The 24,759-nt window shown below is 45.2% G+C and overlaps 2 protein-coding genes across 3 annotated transcripts; both read left to right on the top strand.

The window, feature by feature from the left end:
* The first annotated feature begins 2,583 nt into the window (after positions 1 to 2,583).
* apool (apolipoprotein O-like) lies at positions 2,584 to 13,291 on the top strand. 2 transcript variants are annotated; one of them, XM_030115608.1, is made up of 12 exons: positions 2,584 to 2,634; positions 3,411 to 3,506; positions 3,592 to 3,717; positions 4,531 to 4,585; positions 4,810 to 4,908; positions 6,862 to 6,953; positions 7,036 to 7,146; positions 7,682 to 7,889; positions 8,002 to 8,247; positions 9,172 to 9,243; positions 9,548 to 9,613; positions 11,589 to 13,291. In XM_030115608.1, exons 1-12 carry the CDS (start codon positions 2,623 to 2,625, stop codon positions 11,675 to 11,677), a joined length of 1,272 nt encoding a protein of 423 aa, XP_029971468.1. In that variant the 5' UTR covers positions 2,584 to 2,622; the 3' UTR covers positions 11,678 to 13,291. The 2 variants fall into 2 exon arrangements, with proteins under 2 accessions (XP_029971468.1, XP_029971460.1); XM_030115600.1 differs by having other exon boundaries at positions 8,002 to 8,117; positions 8,970 to 9,243.
* A 5,477-nt stretch (positions 13,292 to 18,768) lies between these two features.
* agtr2 (angiotensin II receptor, type 2) lies at positions 18,769 to 22,694 on the top strand. Its single transcript, XM_030108329.1, has 2 exons — positions 18,769 to 18,931; positions 19,509 to 22,694. The coding sequence occupies exon 2, from the start codon at positions 19,571 to 19,573 to the stop codon at positions 20,813 to 20,815; it is 1,245 nt and encodes a 414-aa protein (XP_029964189.1). The 5' UTR covers positions 18,769 to 18,931; positions 19,509 to 19,570; the 3' UTR covers positions 20,816 to 22,694.
* Positions 22,695 to 24,759: the final 2,065 nt, after the last annotated feature.

Consider the following 24,759-nt stretch of genomic DNA (forward strand, 5'->3'; position numbering starts at 1 on the left):
CTTCATTGAAAGAAAAGGTAAAAGATGTAGAAATATTTTTACAACTCATATAATAAAGCAAAACACTGATACTACAAGAGGTTAGAATAATACTGCTGGCTGGATCGATGCTATTACCCATAAAAAACATTAGATCCCCAGTTCCAGTTCTGTTTGAAGCCACTAAGCAATGCAGGATTATTCATGTAGCAGCATTACAGCACAAGGCAATTCAAAGTGGTTCACAATAACTTGGACATGCATTGCATAGAAATAGAACAGAATAGAATAGAATAGAATAGAACACAAAAAAATTTCACTATGAACAACTGAAGAAGCATTAAAGTTACATTTCAGGTCATGAAAAACAAAAGGTACACATGAGACGATAAACAATTAGAAAGAGCATTTAGAAAAGAAATTTAACAAGACACAGAAGACAAATGTAAAAACAAAAGCGATTTCTACTTCACTGGTAAGCTCCATGAAACAATATTGTTTTCTGCCCCGATTTAAAGATGCCCAAAGGTGTGATTGTTGGTGTCACGCTTAGGCCAATAAAGTTGATGTATTTCATCTGCTGCCACAAGCCTCCTGCCTGCACAAATGAGGATGTACACAGACATATTTCCGACCACTGTGAGCGTGCATGTGATTGTTTGTCTCTCTGCGTTCACCTTGTGCAGACTGGTGACTGTCCAGGACAGGGATGGAAAACTAATGTCCCCAAGAGGGGCCAGATGAGGAGCCAGATGGGTGGCTTCCATTTCTGGATTTTGAGTCTTTGAACAATACCTTCAAACTGTGTCAAACAATTTCTGGGGAAAAAAAAATCATATAATCAGGAATTTCGTCAATGCTGTCTGTGACGCCCTGTGACTCTTGAGCAGTTTGCCGTGGTTCCATGCTCTTCCAGAGTTGTGTGTCTGCTGCTCCTTTCACTACTGAGTCACCAGTTAGTTGATCTGCTTCAGCTCATCTGTCTGTAAGAACAATCACAAGATCAGTGCTCTTTTCCAACATCATGTGTTTTCTATTTCATCCGGACCATCAGACTGGAACTGTTGCGTAATTAACTTGTGTTGTGGGAAAAAATGGATTCAGCCTCAAAAATTCTTTGTATCGAACAAAGTAAAAATGGACAAATACCAGTAAAGTGAGTCAAGATCTGTAGGTTTATTTTGGGTAATATCTTCAGCAACTTTGAGCTTCTGCTGCAAAAAAAAAAAAAAAAAAAAGACTTAATCAGTTGAAAAATGATCTCATATTTTTTTTGCAAAGTTTTAAATCCACAAAAGTAAATTTCCTTCAGTAAATTCTCTTTTTTGCGTCTATGAAAGAATTGAAAACGTATTTTAAGTCAATGTCTGTTGCTAAAAACAAACAAAAGCTGTCAGAACTACGAGACTGTAGTCCCACTTTAGTGTGTTTAATATAATTTAATTGATTCTGTGTTCCAAACCTTTGGCATGTTTTTTTTTCGTTTGTATTCATTTGTCCTTTTTTTATTTGATGCAAATAGTTTATTCGTTTTGTTGCATGTTAATTAAAATAAATCAGTAAGCTTGAAATAACCACTAGAGGGAGACAGAGAGGCATGAGGGGGGCTTTAATGAATCAGCAGTGTGTCTCTTCAGGAACTGAATCCATGACCACAAGACAACATGTTGCAGAATCTGAAGCTACTATTAAAAGACAGAAATCCACCAAAAAATTCATCGATTTGGGATTTTCGTTTCAGAAAAGTTTCATGTTTGCAAGGCAATGATGTCCGTTTACAAGGAAATGGCAGAAAACCTGAAAACGATTCAGTGGTTTTCTGTAGGGCCACTGGTGGGTGTTGGCGAGAAGAAAATGCCTCTAAATGCACCAAAGACTGACAGGCCAGGGTTGCAAAGTCCGCTTGATTTAACAGACACAATAATATCTTCATGTCTTAATTATGCATAAGCCAGCATTTACCTCATCCGTGTGACAAAAGTACTACTGTTGCAAATAAAAAGTATGTTATTTAGTGAAAAAAATGGAAAAAATAAGTTTTGAAAGTTGAGGGTATGGACATGGTGAACATGAACATCCTGTCTTAATCATACACAAAGGTAAGCTTGTTCAGCGAGCAGCAGGAGCGTCAGGCTAAAGTGGAAGATGAATCCATCAAAAAGAAAAAACGAGGCTCCCAAGAAAGTTAGATTGATCATGGCTTCATTGAAGTAGTGGATAAAAATAGGGCTGAATGCATCTTTAAGGGTGGGGGAAAAATAGTGAATTGAAGTCTAGAACTATGCAAGCTGAAGAGGTGTGTACACCCAAAGAGTTTATCCTGAGAAAAAAAGGAAATCATTTTTACAGAATATAAAAAAAAATATTTTAGATGTAGTATGTTTATGTTCATTTTCATTGTATTTTTTGTTATTGTATAGGGTGTAGTGTCGCCTAAGTTTACAACTGTAAAAAAAACAAATTGTTCTTCAAGAAAAAGGTTGGGAATTCACTCCCCAATGGATCATCGCGTCCATCAAGGCTGCAGTTCCACCTTCTGTCCTGTAGATGGCGGAATGTGACCGTGTTATGCTACAGCTGCCTGAACTCACTGCAGACGGAAGAAGAAGAAGCAGCAGCAGGAGGAGGAGGAGGAGCCCTGTCATGGCGGCCAAGGTGAATGTTTGACATTTTCTTTTCAGCAAAGTTTTCCTTTCTCCGACAAACTGTTGTGAATGAAAGTCCGCGTTGTGCGTTAACTCTCTCCGAGCCGCTGATGCAGGCTTCAGCCGAGTCTGTCACTTTACGAGCTTCTGCGGATCTTGACAGCAGCTCTGCTAACAGTTAGCCTCGCTGAATGAGTGTTTAATTCCTAGAAGTGTTCACAGAAGTCCCACTGTCCAATAACTTCTCTCCTTCATGAAACACATGTAAGCATTGGCACGTGCAAAGCATTGGTTGCGTTTTTGAGCAGGGACACATTGTACGGCAGCGTCTGTACAGTTTGTGCACTTATTGCTAGCTTGACCCGTGCTAGCCCTAATAACTGGGTGTTTATTAGATCTACTAAGTCCACCACGTGTACAGTAATGGTGTGTGTGTGTGTGTGTGTGTGTGTGTGTGTGTGTGTGTGTGTGTGTGTGTGTGTGTACACACACGTACTCAAGCGGCATTTACAGTTGTGAAACACCCTGTCACTCCTTATCTTGACTGCAAACAGAACTGATAAAGCCTATACAGCTATAAATATGCTGCTGAAATAAAACAACCAAAATCAGCCAACTATTGTATTTATTGAATGTGTTATTGCTGAAGAGAAACAGATTTGTATCTACATCAAATGAATAAATGTAGAGATGGTGAGTTTTTTTAATTTTATTTTAATGTTGTCTTTGGGGTTTATAAAACTTCGTCTGAATGGACAAATAACCTGTACTTCTTTTCTGTGCCAGGTGGCGTTGGTGGCCGTCCCGACGGTGCTGGGAATAGCCTCCATCCGTGTTTACACAGTCAGTGAAGCCCCCACCGATGGCGTCAGAAGAGAAAAGGTACGTCAGTCCTATATTGTGAGCAGACCCCGCGAGATTTAACTGAGTCTCCTTATAACGTGCTGCTTCTTCCCCCTGTCTGCAGCTGAACATCTACACACCACTGCCACCACCTGCTCAGGTTAAATTTCTTCCTGAGAGCCCAGGAGCCATTGAGAATGGGTTAACCACAGTCAGAGAGGGCGTGCTACCTGCTTACCAGGCTGTTAAGGTATTTATGTTTTTTTTGGAATGCACCTGTTGCTGTATATTAATAATAATAATGCATTGGTTTTATATAGCGCTTTTCAGGACACTCAAAGACGCTTTACATTGCATTATTCATTCACACCATACTGGGTGGTGGTAAGCTACTACTGTAGCCACAGCTGCCCTGGGGCAGACTGACGGAAGCGAGGCTGCCAATCTGCGCCATACTGCGACAACTTTCATACTAGGCAACATGGGTGAAGTGTCTTGCCCAAGGACACAACGACAGTTTTACGCCTGCAGGAGTGGGGGATCGAACCGCCAACCTTCCAGTTATAAGACGACCTGCTCTACCAACTGAGCTACTATCGCCCCCTTCACAGACAACTTCACAGACAACTATCTCTGCAGATATAACTTCACTTCTTCTGCACGACATAAGCAAAAAAGTTGAAGTTGATGTAGTTAGATGTTGCATGGAAAGAACAGCAATTAAACTCTGGTGAAGAGATCTTCTCTTATACCCACAGCCTCTTTTTAAGCCCTGATTCTTGTTCCTATAGTTTGCAGTTGCAAAGCACCATCCCACGCAATGCAGCTGCTCTGTGCAGGTCTGATTTTGCAGAGCACTAAGTTCAAGAGTTACACAGGAAGTAATATTGTAACTTCACAGCTGTACGGTTTGCTGTAAAAGATTTGACAGTTTGATACCTTTAGAGAAGGGGGAAAAAACACTTCACACTGAGTCAGATTCATCTGCCTCAGTGCGTCCTGGGCTGTTGTCTTCTCACTGGCGTTTTGTAGTGGCTTCAGCACTGTTTTCTGTTTCCTGCAGGGTGCCGGTGTCTCTGTGAAAACAGGAACTATTAATCTTTATCATGCAGGACAGGGTGAGTCAAGAAAAACATGCACCCAGAGGCGTGAACGTTTTCAAGCATTGATGGAAATAGAATCACTGATAATAAACTCAACACACATTTCAAGACACCTACACAAAGTCTGAATTAGCTGTTGTTTAGTGATTCGTGTCACTATGAAAAAAAATATGCAAATTGTTTCATTCGGAAATAAAACTTCTCTTCTTGATTCTGACGACGTTTCTCTGTTCCCCCAGATGTTTTCTATTACTTGAAAGACCCGCCCCCAGATTTTCTGCCCAGATTCGGGACCATCACCATGGCTGGCCTGCTTGGCATGTTCTTGACACGGAAAGGTAACCTGATGTCCAGCAGTCACTGAAACACCAACGCTCGACATGTACTCTGTGTGGAGCAACGCTCATTTATTTGAGTTGCACAATGTAACACCAAAGTGCTTTACATCAGCAATCAAGAACATTAAACACGAGAAAACAAAATGAGTTGGAACCGTCCTGGAGGTTTCTAGTACTTTTTCCCCAATATTTTGCACATTAAATCTAAAAGCAGCTCCAGCTTGTTTTGGTCGGATTCTGAGTGTATAAGTTAAGTTTGATCTCGCTAACTTTAGAGGTCTGGATAGTTCATCATATAGCAGAAAAACTGATGTCTACTGGGTCCAAACTATTTGTAGATCAATAGTATTTTGAAATTAATTGTCTGAGACAGTAAACTATAGTGAAAACCTGAGAACTGATTTTTTTCGGGTCTTTTGTGGACACGAGCTGCAGCTTTTTGGATCAGCAGCCACTTCTTGCACGGAGTTTAGAGGCAGGATAGTTAAGACTCTGTTACACCACTCCAGTCTGCTCAAGATAGTTTCTATTAATGTGTACCTACACTTAGACTCTGACATGTAGTCCTGTTGCCAACAGGCCAAGAACGTTTGTTAATTTTTAAAGCCACCATCCATTGTTTCATTTTCCTAGAGGATTTTCCCCTCGATAAACACATTTCCATGTTCTTTCACACATTTTTATGCCTTGTGGTCTTCATTATAATTTTTCTTAAATGCATTTTTCCTTTTCCTTATTTTAATTTGGATTGTTTGTCAGAAAGATTCTGCATTTCTGCTTGAGACAAAAGGAAAAACAAAAATCAGTTGGAAATATATTCCAAACATAATTTGATACTGATGTAAAACCTACAACATGTCGTTATTTCAGTGTTCCAAATCAAGCTGTCGTTATCAAGCGTCCAAGTTTTCAGTCTATTTAACATTTTATTATCAAACTCAATTTTACACAATAACTGGGCTCAGAACCACACTCCCTTAAGGGTTCTTGTGTTTACAAAAATTCGATGTTACTCTGCTGAACTTGTCGCTTACTTTTCTAAACCAACCAGCCAAGAACAGAGAGAAAACCCAGATTTCACCCTTCATTTTGTCAAATTCTTCAATTTTCTCTTTTAAAGTTGATGAAGAAATTTCTTAAGTCTGTCAGACACGACGCTTTGGATCTTGTTTGTCAGACCGGATGGCGTCGTTTCCAAAGACGTTAGAGCTGGAAGAGGAAGAGGAGGAGGTGCAGCTTTTGTTAAACAGAACACCAGCACAGTTTGTCTCCACAGGAAACATTTTTGAAAGTTTTTCGTATTTTATCAGCATTGCATCTGAAACTTTTTTTTTAGAGCGATAACGTAAGTGTCTTCAAAGCAGTGGATATTTCCAGTGTAGTTGTGTGACGATGTTAAGACTGCACACAGAAATGAAAGCTTGACAGCATTTGGATTGTTGTTTTTCTTCACCTTTGATGCAAATATCAATCCCTAATGCCACCCTTAATGTGCCTTTATTTTAAAACCTCCACACTGCTCATTTGATCCAAATGCAGCTCCATCTGGTTTCTTATCAGAGCTTCACAGATGTATTCAGAGACAGCAGCAGAGACCACATGAGTGAAAACTGGGTTACATTTTCTGTTTCACTTTTCCCACCACTCTTGGTTTTTTTGTCTTTCATTTCCTCAGCCTTTGTGCAGACTCATTCAGCTTAAATGTAGCAGCAAGCATGAGCAAGACAAGGTTCCCATCACTGAAAGAATTTACTATTTTAAGCCAAAAGTTGGCTTAGCTGGAGAATAGTTTTTACCGTCCAACATAAATTTCACCCTTGCCCCATCTTGAGCTAAATAAGATTCGATGCCCACATCTGGACTCGACCTCTGCGTGCAGCAGCGGTCTTTTCAGGATTTAATCCCTGCCAGCGTATATTGATCGCTGCTCTGCTGTGTAAAACTTCGTTCCAGGCTCTCATCTGAAGAAGTTTGCCGTTCCGCTGGGCCTGATGAGTGCAGGAGCGTCGGTGTGCTACCCGGCTCAGGCAGTGGCGGTGTGTAAGGTAACGCCGCGCCTTCGGTCACCAAACGTAAAACACTGGTGTTTAATTAGTCCGGTTCTGACGCCGTCTCTGTGCTTCCAAGGTGACGGGTAAGAAGCTGTACGCTGCGGGCCAGTGGAGCAGCGCCGCCGTTTCTTCACTGTTTACATCTAAGGAACCAGCTGCCAAAGACTTGCTTGCTTCTCAGCCACAGGTTAGCAATCATTCTGAGAACTGAAACACACTCATTACCAGCGTTCGGTATTTATTCATCCAGCGAGCATCGAAACGAAATCCCAGGAGTTTTTACTGCATGTGACTAAAACTGAAACAACTCAGCTCATTTCCCATTCAATGATTTTCCCCATACATGTTTAACTCACCCAAAAATCCCTTCTGTCGCTTTACTTGTCTTTTGTTTCCTGTTTTGATGTCACTTTGACTGTTTTTGCTCATCGAAAGTCAATGAAAACTGCTCTGTTGTGCCTCATACAAAGGCTTCAGTAACTCAGAATTGAACAATTGTCATTCATTGCTGAAAAATATGCCAAGAGAGATCAATACTCGCAGTTCCCTGATAGAATGAATGAATTAACTGAATTTGAAATAAACCCTGAAATTTGAGGTGTCTGAACTGTTATATACTACTATACTATTGAATGCTCTTTGTAGTGATATGTTAAACCTCATGACGGTGATTTTAAATGTTTGTTAATAAGGCTATAACTTGATATGTTTCCTCTTGTTAGTCAGCCCCAGTACCAGGCTCGGCCCCGGACCTCAGCCCCCCCACAGAAACCAAAGCCCAGAGCGCCACAATCCCAGAGACTGAGGTGGAATCAGCCGAGTCTGCCCCCGTCTCCGATGAGCCCGTCAGCGCTGTCATAACAGAGGAAGAGTCTTCAGCGGCGCTCGCAGAAATATCCCCTGACCCCGTTCCCACGGAGACCGGCTCAGGTATTACAGCTATCGATCCCTGTCTTTTTGTTTTTCTGTCTGCGTCTCTTAGTTTCACACTCCAGCAGACGGAGACCGACGCTGACAGCGAGAGTGTCTTCTCTCTGCTCAGGTCCTTCAGAGGGTCCAACGCCTCCTGCCTCCACAGAAGCTGCGAAGCAAACAGCGGAAGAGGCTTCAGCTGATATCAGCTCGGCTGAGGCCGCAGGCAGCTCAGAGGCCACAGAGGCTGCCCCCGCCCTATCTGCCCCTGCCGAATCTGCTCCCGTTGACTCTGCCCCAGCCGAATCTGCCCCTGTTGAATCTGCTCCCGTTGAATCTGCCCCAACTGAGACTGGTCCCGCCGAATCTGCCCCAGGTGAGTCTGCAGCTTCAGCTGCCCCCGCTGACGCTGGCCCCGCTGAATCTGCCCCCGCTGACACTACCCCGGCCGAAGCTGCCCCCGCCGAAGCTGCCCCCGCTGAATCTCCCCCCGCTGAAGCTGCCCCCGCTGACGCTGGCCCCGCTGAATCTGCCCCTGCTGAATCTGCCCCCGCTGACGCTACCCCGGCCGACGCTGCCCCTGTCGAAGCTGCCCCTGCTGAATCTGCCCCTGCCAAAGCTGCCCCCGCCGATGTTGCCCCTGCTGAATCTGCCCCCGTTGACGCTGCCCCCGCTGAAGCTGCCCCCGCCGATGTTGCCCCTGCTGAATCTGCCCCCGCTGACGCTGCCCCCGCCGAAGCTGCCCCCGCTGATGTTGCCCCCGCTGACGCTGCCCCCGCTGACGCTGCCCCCGCTGAAGCTGCCCCCGCCGATGTTGCCCCTGCTGAATCTGCCCCCGCTGACGCTGCCCCCGCTGAAGCTGCCCTCGCCGATGTTGCCCCTGCCAATGTTGCCCCCACTGAATCTGCCCCCGCCAATGTTGCCCCTGCTGACCTTGCCCCCGCTGAAGCTGCCCCTGCTGAATCTGCCCCCACCAATGTTGCCCCCGCTGAAGCTGCCCCAGCTGAATCTGCCCCCACCGAAGCTGCCCCCACTGACGTTGCCCCTGCTGAATCTGCCCCCGCCGAGGCTGCCCCTGCTGAATCTGCCCCCGCCGAGGCTGCCCCTGCCGAATCTGCCCCCGCCGACGCTGCCCCTGCCGAATCTGCCCCCGCCGACGCTGCCCCTGCTGAATCTGCCCCCGCCGACGCTGCCTCTGCCGAATCTGCCCCTGTTGAATCCACCCCAGCTGAGACCGGTCCTGCTGACCCTGCTCCCGTTGAATCTGCCCCCGCTGAATCCCCCGTTGAATCTGCCACAGTTGACGCTGCCTCAGCGGAATCTGCCCCTCCTCCTGAAGAAAGTGCCCCAGATGCCCCCGAGCAGCCAGCAGGTATCAGACCCTTCTTGTCTCGTGTTCGTACCGTTTTTGATGCAAACTGTGAGGATCAGTCCTGCCGACCGGCGTCGCCGGAGTGGAGGCTGTTGTTGCGCTCATCGTGTAAAATTCAACATTTTTATGCAAAAACTCAATTTGCATCCACAAAAGCAAATAATTGCGTACTGGAGTTCCACTCAGTTGAGTCCAGCTTGCAGGCATTAACACTGCGGCGCCGGTTCTCACACAGCTTACCGAGTGCTGAGCAGCCTCCTCTCCGGCGCCGCCGACTCGCTGACAAATCTCGTTTCAATCTCAGGAGCTGAATCGGCGGAGCCGCTCACGCCTCCTCCCGAGGAAGAGTTGACAGCAGACAAGAGCAAAGGTAACGTGAAGGGAAGACAGCTGCTCCTCACACACACTCCGTCCTGGTAATCCACCGAACAGGACGTGTTTTTCAGTCAGATTATCACCAGAACATCGTTCACTGAAGTCGCAGCTTGGAGTAGCAAACATGGGAATCGTCCTCATCCTGCGGTTTTCCAGCTGCAGTCTGTTTAGTTGAACTCCCTCGTATTCATCGTCTGACACAAATGAATACAGTATCGGTTCTTTCAGAGCAGTTTGACTCCTACATGATGTCTGTTAGCGTATATAATCATCCTTCAGAGGAAACGTCTGCATGATGGAGGACTGGACGAGGTTTTTAAACTGTCCACATCATGTTTTATGTCAGAGAAGAGGAAGTGCAGCTGATGTAAAGCTGCAAGCAGGAGTCAACCTGTGGAATATCCAGCGGGAAACCATCACTCAATCTACTGCAGTCCTCTTAAAAACCCGTTTCCTGTTTGCATATGGTCACAGTAAATGTCGCAGCTCACGACTGGAGTTGGTAAGGCAACGTGCGGGTGTTATTTTTAATTTAAGCTCATCAGAGAAGCTGCACAGGAGGATGATAATAATTGGTATGCGTGCTGTGACCTCTGCTTCGTCTGCATATTAATCAAACATTAAAATTTAAATCAGATTTTCGCTGTCTGATTTACACAGACCTGTGAGCGGCTCGCCGTCTCTCGGCCACGTACATCTGAACAGTGCATTCCTCCATTTTTCTCCCTGACGTTTGGTTGGTTTAAGTTACAAATCCTCACCTCCTTTTTATTTTGAAGGTCAAGGAAACTACTGGGTTCTTTTCCTGAACTCATTTAGATTTACACAAGCTGGTAAACTGCTCCCAGAGTAATCAGTCTGCGTGATTTATTAAACTGTTTGGTGTGTTGACGCTGTGTTCTCGTGGGTATCTTTAAAAAAAAAAAAAAAAAAAGTCTTTGATGGCTTAAAATTTAGGAACAATGTCGAAGCAGCTCTGATCACACACAGTTAGATCTGACATCCTAATAATGCGAGAGCCCCGACACATCCAGGTGACGCTACAAAGCGCCTTTGGTCTTTATGCTAATGTGGGAAGCGGCGTCGATTCCGCTGCACAACTTTCCTCTGCTGTGTTTTTCACAGGAGGATTTCCAGATTTCCGATCCCGTTATACGCCACATGTTTATTTGGCTGTAATTGGTTTAAAGGTTCCCACAGTCTGGATATTCTGGAGTTGATTTACAGGAAGTCTTTACGGTTGTTTTCTTATTTATTCAGTTTGGTGTTTGAATCCGTGATCATGGTTTCCTTCAGAGCTTTCAAGTCCAGCCAGACGTGTTCTGTGTTCAGAAATGAGCTAAAATATTCCGTTTATCATCGCGAAGGTCAGGAGGAACAAAATAACGAAGCCAGAATCTGAAAGTTTGGGCTGATTTGGTTAATCTTCTGTCACTGGAATTGTTTTATTTATTCGCACAAATTTATTCGTCTTTCTTAGCACTTTAATGTGTTTGCAGCTGCTCACAAATAATTATCAATATTTAAAAAGTGGTTTGAAAGTTAATCTCTTAAAACTCCACCTAATTATTTTGTGATTAAGAACTACTGCTGGTATATCTATAAAAAATACAACAAAGTTTATTTTCCTTCGTAATGTATCATTTCTATGTTAGTTTTTAGACATTTTCTCTTGTGTATTTTTGCTGTTGCATTTTTGTTATGGTTGATTTATTATAGATTTAGACAAATAAAATTGAAAATTTTAAGGTTTTTATGCTTTTAGATTATAATTAAATGAAATGTCTCAACATTTTCAGATATTTCATATGATCAGATATTATATTTCTGATCTATTTGAAAGGAATTTATAGTTATTACAATTTTTTTTTAATGCTTTATACTGTCATCTTTCTATGTTGTGAAACAAAAAACTGATTGAGTTTCCTCGCTGATGACTGACATGTTGCATTTCCCCCGCTGCCCTGCAGAGGGCTCCAGCTTCAAGCCAGACCCGTCTCTGGTGGATTTCGGCCAGTCCAGCCCGGAGGATGCAGACTTGTACACCACGAGGAGCTGAGAGACCACCGGAAGGAACGCCTCTCCCACCGCAGCTCTCCCCCAGACCACGAACACTACGCGCCGTCTCATGCTGGAAAGTGTAAATAGGCCGACTTGCAAAGCAGACTCAGTTCAGGAGACTTTAATCAACATTTCCGTTCTCATTGTAACTGCCCGCATCACTTATTGACCTCTGGGAATTCCACGTAACTCAGCATGTTTGCGTAGGAGAGAAAACAAAAAGAAAACGCCCACCGCTCTTCTCCTGCCTTGTTCGATCTCTAATGCCAGATAGTGCAATTTTCTCTGTTTGTGTCACGTCGGACTGTTACTGGCTGTTTGTGCTGGAGTCACGGATGCATGGTGCTTTTATTTATTCTAACTGAGCCCGGTAGAGCTGACAGTACCGCACATGTGCAAGTAACTACACGACAGATCACACAAACATTGGTCTCTTTGCTTGTTAAATATGGAAAATAAATCTATATTTTTCATGAAGTCATGATTGGGTCTCTAAGTATTTACTCTTTATCCCACTTTCAATTCCAGGGAACTCAGACAAAGCTCTTCTTCTAATGTCGTTAAAGAGCAGTTTAATTAATGTCCCAGTTAAAGAAGCTCGGAGCTTCTCGCATTCATCATTTATTAATCCAAAAGCTGGTGATGGCTTCCACACAGGATTAAATGAGCTGCGTTACAGTTTCTAGTGCTCCGTCTCTAGTGGAAAGTGAAACACCAGATTGACTATTAATAGCAATCTTTCTGTTGTGGTTACCAACCTGCGGCCCACCAGCCACTACCGTGACGCTTGAGGCTTCGTCTGCAATGAGACGGTCAGGATGGCATTTACACTCGGAAAAAGCAGAATAAGACACTGTGGAATCTGGAGCTTCTGCTTTTCTGTGTTTGAGTGGATGTGTTTGTCTGCGTCGGTGTAATGAAAAAGAGATCCACAACCTTTTTTTATTATTATTATTTTTTGTCCACTTTGACAGCAGTCAGTGAATCCAGAGGACTGATAGATGACTCCACCTGTCTTCTCACGCTGTCGGAAAGAAGGTTTTACTTTCAAATACTGGATTTCAACAAGAATTGTGAGGATTTCCCACATGTTACCCACAGGATGAACACGTGGACTGTGTTTTTTTTAAATTTGTGCCAAAGTTTGAGTTTAGTCTGGGACGTTCATGTAATTCAGAGGATCAACTGACGACGTTTGACCGGTTTTGGAGATCCTGGAGAAATCCTGGTTCCCAGGCTTTGGACAGTTTTTTTTTTAGAGTTGCTTCTCATAATCTGTATTATTTGGCACCAAACTGCTGAGCTTCATGGTTCCCAGGTTAAAATTGTCAATATTTGTAAATACTTCAGAGATGCTTCCTTTAAAAGGGTTTTTAAAACTTTTTAAGCTTTACAGAATCATCTTATTCTTTTTTTTTTCAGTTTTTCTTAAAACTCAGACCTTTGGGTCCCTGGTGACTCCTGCCACATTGGAATAATCTAATTTGCTAGTTTAACAGATCGATTGATGTTTTTTTGGTCATCTCAGGGTGTTTAACCTATAAGGGAATCTTCAGCTTGAAATTTTGTGTCTTTTCTTTGTACTCGTATATGAAGAAAACTTTACAACATCCTTAACGGTCTTCAGTGTGATTTTTTTTTTTTCATAGAAAATGTTGGGTTACAAAAGAAGCTCAACTAACAGGATTCGCATCATTATTATGCTTTGAATATTAAACTTATGAGTTTTTTGTGAGAATTCCCCCAGCAAAAAAAAAAAAAAAGAAAACTGAAGTGACAAATGAAAATAATGACTGTACAATTCACACCTTAAAGAAGAAGCTCATCTCTACAGCTCAACTGTGTTTGTGGTTGGATTTTAGTTATAGATGGTTAACATCTTAAACGGTGAGAATTTTTATAGTATATAATGTTTTATAAAGTATAGATTTACTGTAATCTGAGTAACAAGTACTTTACTGACAACTGATTATTATCACTGAAGAAAAGTAAAAAACTGCCATCCCTGTTTTATGCCTTTTTCTAGCAGATCTGTTACTATTTCAGTAAACTCTTCTTTGGGAGCGATGCGACAGCCTGCGTCATTTATTAATGATCACTCACTTTGTCTGCTGCTTTTTACATTTCTTCATTTTATCTCAGCTGTTTTTCTCTATCTTGTACACAAAACCAACTCCTTCATTAAGTGATAATATCCGTGTTATCGAGCATCTTCCTCCCATCAGCTGAGTGAATCGGTCATTGGATGTTTGATCTGCCATCAGATGAGACGAGCTTCAAGTCGGAGCGACTCTCACGTTGCTGAACGCGGCCGAAGAGTCTCAGACGTGCTGGTGTCAAGATTTTATCTAACATTTCCAGTAAGTGAAAGGTCCGATCACAACTGAGCACAAAGGAAAGACGTGTAACCGTGACAGAAACACAACAGAAAACACATGTCCGGTAAGATAATAGGCTGAATCATGGTACTGATGCATTCTGGGAACAGTCGAGGGACCCTGAGAAATGCCATGTGTGCTCCCTGAGGCGTTCCCAGTGCCACATGTTTGTGCTTACATGTGTGCAGACAGAGACGAGGGTATCTGCTAACATCTTTATAGCCTCTTTATGGTCCCTGGGGGGTCGGGGGGGGGGGGGGGGGCTGCTGGACCCCTGGACCTCATAAACTCTGCATGAGCATGTCCAGAGTGCTGACCCCTGGGACTTCTCCGTCTGTGTGTGGATGGGATCAGTTTGACATCAGTACCTTCCCGTCCCTGTGGTTGTTAACGCTGAGGGTAAAAACACGTAACTCAACGTCCTTTGATTTGATTAGAACAAGACTTCATGTATGAAGAGAGAGGATCTGTTTGTCCCTGACCGATGAGTTAAACCGCTGTAACCAGAGAAGAGGGGGAGCAGGAACGCTGGAAATCTGTGAACTTTATTCCTTCTCACAGCCTGTTAACCGAGGACAAACATCTTGCAGCTATAAGCTGCGGGCCAGCGTTGGAGGTTAGAGAGCCGTGGCTCTAAATATAACTCCGCCTCACCTCCCTCAAGGGTCCCCCTCCTCGTAACGGGGGGCCCCCGTGTCCTACAGCGTCCCACACGGGCAGCAGCCTCCACAATAACCTTCTGAGAACTCTGATTAAAACTGGCTTCTCTCATGTTTTGTTTTTTCTTGACCAGCAGAAAGGAAACGGAGGGACAACCCCGACCTCTCACCTTTCACCCCACCGAGAGCTGGATTTTCCACGGAGGACTGGTCTGCGGCGGTGGTTATCTTCTCAGGGTCCGGTCGGTGACGGAGACCCCCACCACGGCGTAAACACACATCCCATTTATCAGCACAGCATGTAAACACAGCAGCCTTGGAAGTCTGTTTGTGATCACTATACATATCTGTTTGTGTGGGTCAGCGTGTTTTTCTAAACTAACAGACTCTTCCACACCTCTGATCCGAACCTCTTGGCTGCAGCAGCATCCGCTGTTGCATAATCTGTATAATTTGTTTATTGAACGCTTGAGAGAAAATGAAGAGACTTTTGACGAAGCTCCGTGGAAATGAAAACGAAATGTCATGCTTTTAATCCAGAGGAAAATAATTAGCTGGTGGAGCGACGTCCAGCCGGAGCCGTGATGCTCGCTGAGGTTTGATGCTCTCTGGTCTGTTGCCCTCCTTATCTGCTGCCCGCCTGCATCTCCAGCCTTTTGTTTGCGTCGTCAGACAAACACACGTAAACACTCACTCCCACACATGCTTTAATTGCTAATTGCCTCGCCTCCTCAGTCAGTCATCATTCCTCTCTTTTTTTTTTTTTTTTTTGTTGTTTTTGTTTTGCAGGCCGTCCGCGTCTTCAAATTGAATGGTGTGTGTTGTGTGTTTTAATTGACTGTCTGTCGACGAGACAGACGTGAGACTGACGCTCCGAAGTGTCGACAAAGGTCAGAGCAGCTGTTCTGAGATGCACCGAGTCAGAGTGAGGCGGAGTGTGAAGGTGACGTTCAGAGCGAGACCACTCCGTATCGGCTGTGTGATGGAGCCAGCTGTTGTGGCGGAAGGACGAAAACGCTGTTAGAAGTAAAACCATTCACGTCTCCGCTCGCAGCGTCTGACGAGCCACATTCAAAGCTGCTTATCCTATTTATTTTTCCCGCAGTTTAACCATAAAAACGCAAGACAAGCAATAAAGCGCTGTGGCACTAAAGTTATGAACAGAAATGGCTCTTAAAGCGAACCGAATTCAGCACTCTGTACTCCATTACGGCACATGTGGGCAGAATTTAAACGGTAGTTTAATCAGTGCTCGTGCTTCATGTTTTTACCAGTCGTTTGGGACGGGAAGTGATAAGATCGTATTGATACTGCCACAGCTCTGCTTATTACTCCAAGTCTGCATCGACTGCTCGGATTGATTTCTGATACGTTTTTGTGAGGAGAAAAACAAGGCTTACACGGGTTTTTTGGCAAATTACATGATTATGCAACAGTGAGAAGGCCTCGTGCCGACGCCGGCAGGGCTCTGTGCAGAGGACAAAGGGAGGCGGGCGGCCAAAAGACACGCGTGTGACATGAATCAAAATCGACAGTATACCGCCAAAGCTGAGATTCACCTAACATTTCAAATAGAGACATCTTTTTTTTTTTTTTGTATTTTTGTTTTGGAAAAGTTTAATGTTTTGAAAAAGATGCACCTTTACATGGAAAGTTAATCTTCTCTCATTTCCGTCAATTTTTTTTTTCAATAAGTGCACACAATAGTTTGGAATGAGAAGCAAACGTGGAGCTGAACAAAGAGCTTCCCCGCGCGTCTCCTCTCTCAGCACGACCTTGAAAATATTGCAAAATGATCTAAAGCTGGGACAGTTGGAGTCGGAACATTTCGAAGCCGCGAAATGTGTTTTTCTCAATGAAACATCCTTGATACCTTCTGTTCTCCAGCCTTTGTGAGGAATGCATCAAAGAAACGAGAACTGGGTGATTTATGAGGATATTTCTCCGGTTTCTAACCAAAAACATTCACTCCTTCCCTTTGTAAATTCAGTTCGCCGAGTTCATTGCTGCGACTTCAAACCTCGTCACTGTTTTCATGTCTGAGTCTTCTTTTTACAGATCTGTGTTACAGCCTGATGAATGTTTTGACTCCAGTTAGCAATTTGTGAAATTCATATCTGACAGCTCAGAATATTGTTACATATGTTCTCTGTCATGTCGGAGGAAGTGACTCTGCAGATGGCCGCGATGACAGCGCCGGTTTACTCACACTGCCTTTTTCTGAATATGTGAAACCGATTGGACTTATTTTCGCAGATGTTTGCCGTACTGGCGTAAGCTGAAACAGCTTGACACATGCCGGCATTAATAAAAAAGAGTTGATATTCTTGGATTAATTCCCAAGTCTCCTCATATCATCTTGATTTTGCACGATGATATAAAAGTTAACAAACCTCAAGCTGTCAGATCGTTCTGGTGGAGAACAAAGGCCTGTATCTTCCTCCGGCATGCGGCGCCGCGGAAATATCTCCAAGCAAGAAAACGCTATCTCTGTTTTCGACCGAGTGTTTCCTTGACCACTGGATTACAGAGAGACTGTGGGGAGTAATGGGCTTAGTTGTGTTATTTTCTGTCATCCTCTATTTCTGTTGGCCAGCATGACTCCATAAATTTGTGCTCTGGGCTGCTGCGCGTCATGACTAAGAGTCTTTGGCTTCCATCTGTGTGTGTGTGTGTGTTTTTGCATTTATCTGGCAGGACTGGAGTGATCTTCAGAAAGAGGACTTAAATCCCGCTTCTAAAGTGTTGAGGAGAAGGTTTAACTGCCGCGTGAGGACTGAGACGAGGGTTTATGGGGTGAGCTGGGATGGCGGAGGTTGGGGGTCACGCGTTGGTCCTCGCAAAGATAACGGACATGTTTGTGAGCGGGAACAACTGTGCATTCCCAGCATGCCAATGGAGGAACACTGCAACACAAAGTATTAGCTTTGGAAGGCCGAAATATCCCTCTTTACGGGTCCCGCCGCATCGGGCACATTCCCGATTCCTCATATCGCGCCAGTTTGGACCTCTTCGGGGGGTTCGGGCCTGCAGAAATGCGCAGCTCCTGCCGCCTCGGTCCCTCGTGCACGCTGTCAGCTTTCCCACGGCTATTAGAGCGAGTCACGTCCTGACGGATGCTCCGCCGAGCCGGGCGCGTGCGCATGTAAACAGTTTGGAGTGCGTTGCATCGATGGGCGCGCGCCCGGCCGTGATTAAGCAGATTCCCGCGCCGGGGCGTCGGTGCCCCCGTGCACGCGCGGGCACACGTGCACGCCCAGGGAGTGATGAGCGCCCGTGTTGTTGATCAAAGCTGCCGTGATGTAATCAGTCTCACAGCTTTGCACACATCCCTCATTAACTTCCACCAAAGGCTTTAATGAAAAACCACTGGAGGGAATCTCCTCTTCTCTCCTCTTTTTTTTTTCTCCCTCTCCTGTTCTCATCTTCTCGTTCACTCCCTACAGTTTCTGCTCGTCCTCCTCCTCATTCATCTTCGCCTGCCGCCCCCCCCCCCGCCCTTCCCGGCTCCTCCACGCTCTCCCTCTGCTCCAGTGGCTGCTGGCTTGACTTCCGCTGAGACAAAGTAAATATTTCCCATGGCTTATCTGACCGCTGGCAGCAGGAATATGACACAAAGTGCGAGGAGCTCCTAATTAACACACAGCCCGGGTTTCTGGGGTCGGAGGCCCCGGCGGGGACGGCCGCGGCTTTCAGCCTCCGCTCCACCGGCGTCCCATTCATTACACTCAGGTGGGACACGTGCTCGCGTCCCTGCAGCCGCTGGAGACGCAGTTATTACTCCAACACACATCTTGACTTGATTTTCTTTGCCTTGGATCTGTCTGGTCGAAAACAAAAAAAAAAGAGAAAGGAGGAGGAATGGCTTCTCTCTCCCTGGTCTGCTGGCGTGGGTCCAGGTACAGTCCTGCCCCTTCTGCTGTGATGAAGGTGTGACGTGAAGCAACTTCCCTGTTGTGCAATCCTGTGTTGGCTCTCGGGGGCTATAAGACCCCCCCAACCTCATCTGGCTTCTCAGAGCCTTGAGTCTGGTTTCTACTCATACACAAACACACACACACACGCACACACACACACACAGAGGAGGATGAGATGGTCCCGGGTACTCGGCTGTTCAGATTTCACTTAGAGGGGTCGAGGAGCGCTGGTGGAGGCATGGACTTTGGCCAGGAGGGGCACTGAAAACACTTTGGGCTGGACACCGAGCCGCTTCAGGTAAAATACATTTCTTTAAAGAAGGAAAAACTATAACACTGTATTGTCGGGTCGTCTGTGATTTAACAGCGAGGTTTAGGGTGGCTTTGCCTATTTCTTTATATCACTAATGGAACTGTCCTCTGTATAACTGCAAGATATTCTTTGTGTTGAAAAAGGTTACTGGAGAACGTCTTTTCCCGTATATTACTGACTGCCTGCCTGGAAGTTATTTACTGCTCGCTACTGTAAGAGGATCTCTTCCTCTGACTTTCAGGATTCCTGTAAAACCGTTAAAGCTTTAAATTAAGTTGACACTTTTCTCATCTGATTCATGAACAATTGGGAAAAGTCATTCATTAATTCGGCATAGCTGTTTCCGAGGAATTCAATAAGCGGCCAGATGATTACAAGCCCTCCCTGCGTATTTCATTACAGCCCTCAAGTATGGTGTAATGCATTTGTGCGGTGATTAGTTATCAAGCAGGACAGCTAATAAACATTTGAGCCAGCTAAAGATTGCCGTGAAGAGAAACCCAGTCTCCGTCCATAAAAGGCAGCTGAATTTAAATGCGTCCCTGCTTTGTTTTATTTCCAGCTGACCTTGGAAACTGAAAGGAGGGAAGTCGAATCGAGTGACGCAAGCGTACATCAAGTTCCATGATGGCGCTCCCCAGTGACCTCTCTCTTTTCAACGCCACCCCCCCCTCCCTCAATCTGACGACAGACGACAACTGCACGGACTGGCGTCCCGTCCCCATGACCACCGTCATCCCCGCCATCTACAGCGTCATCTGCGTGCTGGGGACCGTCGCCAACGCCCTGGCCGTGTGCGTGCTGGCGCACGGCAGCGCCTCCAGGAGGACGGTGGCGAACACCTTCATGCTGAACCTGTGCGTCTCCGACCTGCTGTTCCTGCTGTCGCTCCCGCTCTGGGCCGTCTACTACTCCTGGGGCTACCACTGGCCCTTCGGCGCCGCGGCCTGTAAAATCTGCGGCGCGCTGCACAACCTCAACCTCTACGCGTCCATCTTCTTCATCACGTGCATGAGCATGGACCGATACCTGGCCATCGTGCACCCGCTGGGCTCTCAGATTTCCCGAGACCCCAAGCGCGCGCAGCTGCTGTGCGTCCTGGTGTGGGTGCTGGCGTGCGCGTGCACGGCGCCCACCGTGTTTCTGAGAAACACTCGCCACATCCAGTCCCTCGGAGTGGAGGCCTGCGTGATCTTCTACCCCCTGCATGTCTGGTATCTGACCCTGACCGGGATGAAGATGGTGCTGGCCTTCCTGCTCCCGCTGCTCATCATTTCGTGCTGCTATTGCGCCATCGGGAGACATCTGTTGGCCGACACGAGCCTGATGAAAATGCAGACTCCGTCACATCCTCCCAAGACGCCGTCGTCCAGTTCTCGGGGGTCCCACGAGGACTGCAGCAGACCGGAGAGGCCTCCGACCCCGAGTGTGAGACCGAGCCAGGGCGGGGGCTGCAGACCCCGGGAGGGGAGGGGCCTAGAGAGGGTTCTGTGGACGGTCGCCGCCGTGGTCTTGGCCTTCTTCATCTGCTGGTTCCCGTTCCACTGTGTGACCTTCATAGACGTCCTGAGCAGCGAGGGCTGGCTGGACGGCTGCTGGGTGCACTGGACCATCCAGAACCTCACGCCCCTCACGCTCTGCCTGGGCTTCTCCAACTCCGCCATCAACCCCGTGCTCTACTGCTTCATCGGGAACCACTTCCGGGGCCGCCTCCGAGGCCTCTGCAAGGGCCTCGGAGCGTGTTTGAAGGCCCACAGGGAGGAGCACAGCCAGAAGAGGGGCTCCTTCAGCACCAGGCTCAGCTCCTTTTCAAGAAAACTCAGTGACCTCAAAGACCTGGCGATCGCGGAGCCGTCGGGAAGTGCTTAGCAGCCTCCCGGCTCCCGGTCTCGGAGGAGGACAGCCTCTCCCGTCTCCTCGCTGGCTTCACACCCCGAAGATTGAACATCTAATGACTGCTAAAGCCTCATAAGCACGGATGTGTGAGATGGAGCTGTTACCGAGAGTCAAATTCCTGCAGGGCTCGGAAGTGTCTCTCCAAGAAAAAGCAACCAGAAAACACGAGACTCTACGAGAGGTTTTGGTTTTTCCAATCCGACAAATTTCTGTTTTGAAGCCGATTATTATCAAACACACTGAATTTAAACAGTTTCAAAGCAGGTAGTCTGTATTGCTAATGAGCACTACAGTACAGCCGTCTGACTTGCTGCGTTGCGCTGCCGTTAGGATTCGGTCTCATTACGTCTTTCTGGTGTCAGCAGGCGGCTCCTTTTTGTAGAAAATCTCTGGTAAAGCCTCAGTACACTACCTGCTCAGCCCTGCACAGAACTGACACACACACACACACACACACACACACACACACACACACACACACACACACACACACACACACACACACACTTAGAGACTAACTGGTGGGGCTAGTGGAGCATTTAGCAGCTAAAGAAGCTGAAACTTCCTCCAGGAGTCAGAGTAAATATCGTGAATACTGGACCTATATTCAGCAGGTGAACCGAAACACATCTTCAGACAATCAATACATGCTGAATCATGAACAGAATCAACAACTAAATAAAAAATAACAACATTCTCTGGCAGTATTCAGTCAGTACAGAAGAAATCTGGAGGGGAAAAGAAACACAAATAGAATAAATATTGATGCTGAAAATTCAAATGTGCTCAGTAGTTAAGAATTAAATGAAAGAATAATGAAATGATTGATAACAATGTTTGCTGGCCTTCTGGAGGTTTAATTAGTTTTGTTGTCATTACGTTTGGAAATCATCATCCCAACAAATAATCAACTGAGAGCAAGTTATGGATTAAAAACCACGCGAAGCTATTCTGACTCAGCCACCATGTCAATAAAGGAACACCTATGAATAATTACTGTTAGAGGGATTAGTTTAAGCAGGAAGTGTTTGGGGTGTCTCTTTCTATATTTAAATATTGTTCGGGGCGAATTTGTGTTGTCTCTCTCAAGAATTATCAATCATTCATCAAAGATAATCTGTAGTATTGAATGAAACTTTAAACATCAGGACTCTGTCCAATGTTTTTCTTTTCTGTCATGATCCAGAAAATTATTTCAGATACTAAATTTAGTCTATAAAAACTCTATTATTAAAAATGCTTTAATCATATTTTGCAATGATTCTGTAGTGGAAATTCAATGTAATATAGAAATAACTAATGACGAAAATAACAATGTTTATTTGACAGAAAGATAATGGATCAGTAGATGATTTACCTGATTTAATGAACTGTTTATTAAAATAATGGTGGACCATCAGATCCTCTGTGCAGTGGAAACTTCAACAAACATAAGCTAGGATAGGAACGCTGCTGATTTAATCTCCTGCACAGTCAGACTTCTAACATGTCGGGAAATCAAAGTAAATGTGCATAATTTTCAGAAAGCATGCATTTGTTGGTAAAATTGCACACCTACTTCTAGCAGGCGGCTATGGACTTTTCCTTTTAGATTTGCTGATGTTACATCATATATTCTGCCAACATTTCTATTTAACAGTCATAAATTATATGGTAAATAGGTTGGTGAGCGGTGAGACACTTCTTTTAACTTTGAAGCTGCTGAATTTGAGCTATAAATATAAATATAGGGTGATTAATAACCATTACCATGTGTATTGTCTTTGCTTTCTCTCCTGGGACCAAGATATTATGTGTATAATTAACTTACAACATATTCGTATCATCCTGTAAAAGCAGTTTGAAGTAACTAACAAATAAATACGATACCACATTGCTGTGCGGCGCCACGTCTCTCTCTATAAAGAACATTTTGTGGATGTTTTTTGCAGCTAATTTTCCTCCAGTCCCACACACTGATTTTGTGAAATGATCTCCATTTGCGGTTTTTCATGTTTCCTTTTCTACCCAATCTTACCCTCTAACAGCTGTGACTAAGAGCTTCCCCCCACCTGGGAATGAGAGTGCTGAGATTACTCTCAGCTTGGCAGATGGACATTCACTCTCTACTTTTTTTTTTTTTTCTTTTTTCCTTTCCCTCTTTCCCAGAATGCCTCACATGTATTCTGCTTCTATCAAGGCCGGATCACATATTTTCATGCCGATGTCCTTATGATGCATTCCAGTCCTGCCCACTCGTGTTGGTGGAGGGCGCTGCGGCTGATCAATGATCCGTCTCGGCGGGTTTATTTGTGTGCTGTATGGATCTGCTGCGTTCTGCATTGACCCTGGCTTGTCTCCCCCTCAAGCCAAAGCCAGGAGGTTGTGTTCTAACTTGGCTGGACGCTGGAGAAACCCGAAGCAGGTTTAACAAGTTGAATTAATAACGCTAGAAAGGCTTTTGTCCTAAGTGGAGCCGGCTTTTTCTATTTGAAGAAATCAAGATGTGTGGATTGTTTTCTCAGATCAATATCAGGGGAAGTAAAGCCTCCATAGTTTGCAGCGTATAGATCATTAACCGGTTTGGACACTGGGTGGTGCTAAACTGCTGTACATCCAGGAAATGAGCCGCCACCGCAGGCTTCCCCAGACCCAGGCCCCAAATCCCACCACTCATGATCCTCCCGAGCCGAGGCAGAAGCGTCTGTGGCGCTCATGTACAGCACAGCATACACATATCCCGTACAAGTGCTGCATCACAGCTCCCAGAATGCACTGGGGTTGACCTCTCAGCTGGGACTCTTTCAGCAGCTGTCACTGGCGTGGAGGAACGCAGCAAACGGGCTCAAACCCCAGAACCATGCGCGTCCCGGGGTTTAGAAAGGAGACGCGGCGATCAGCTCTCTGGCTGCCGCAGAAATATTTTAATCACCAGATTCTTAATTTGACACGACAGAACTTTCCGACTGACGGCACAGATTGCAGGATGAGTTGTGCTGCACACACAGCTTCATTAGGCGATCCCTGTGTGCGTGTGCGTGTGTGTGTGTGTGTGTGTGTGAGGAGCAGCTGCGAGCGTTGCCTGACATGTGTGTGGGAACATGTGTGGACCTGTGAGCAGGAGACACACTGAGAGGCTGAGAGCCTCCGTCACGCAGCGGGAGGCAAACGCCCTGTTTGTCTGTCTTAAAAGCCACAAATCAGTAAAATGTAATCGAACAGCCAGAGAGAGTCTTTACTTTCTCTCTCTGTGTGTTACCGGCTTATTTTTCCAGCTGTGAGGAGAAAGATACTCAACAGAAGATGAATCTGAGCATCCATCAAAAGTATCAGACCTCACGCTGACAGCTCAGCCTTTATAGAGAGAGCTGGGAAAAGTTCTCCTGGAGTAAAACTAACAAACCTTTTACTAGGCTTAGATTGGAGTTGTTTTTGTTCTCAGTAAAAGTACAATGAGATATATTGTAACTGGTGCTGTGCAAACACAATTATTATCACTATATTATTAATAATAATAACAATAAATTAAATTACTTATAACAGTTCTGTTGTAAAGACATACTCGTACCTATACAGGAATTTTCTCTGTTAAAATAATGCAATTATTGTTCAAAAACATGGATTACAAAGGTCAGTTATTAATGCAAATTGTGGGTTTGTACAATGAGAATGCAGCAAATCACCTGTACTCAAGTCTGACTGAAATTCAAGTCTTTTAATAGAACGCTCATAATAGTACAACTATATCATAATTACAGTAATGTGGCTATTTGTCATTGTGCTCGGTGGTTTTCGTTCTTGCCTCACAGCAGGAATGTTATAGCTTCACATAGTAACTGGACCTTTCTGGGTGGAGTTTGCATGTTTTCCCTGTGTGTGAATGTTACTCCCAACGTGTCATGTGAAACTATTAAAACACTGTGATCTTTCTTATCTAA

This window comes from Salarias fasciatus, chromosome 2 (genome assembly GCF_902148845.1).
Source record: "Salarias fasciatus chromosome 2, fSalaFa1.1, whole genome shotgun sequence".
Classification (NCBI taxonomy): domain Eukaryota; kingdom Metazoa; phylum Chordata; class Actinopteri; order Blenniiformes; family Blenniidae; genus Salarias; species Salarias fasciatus.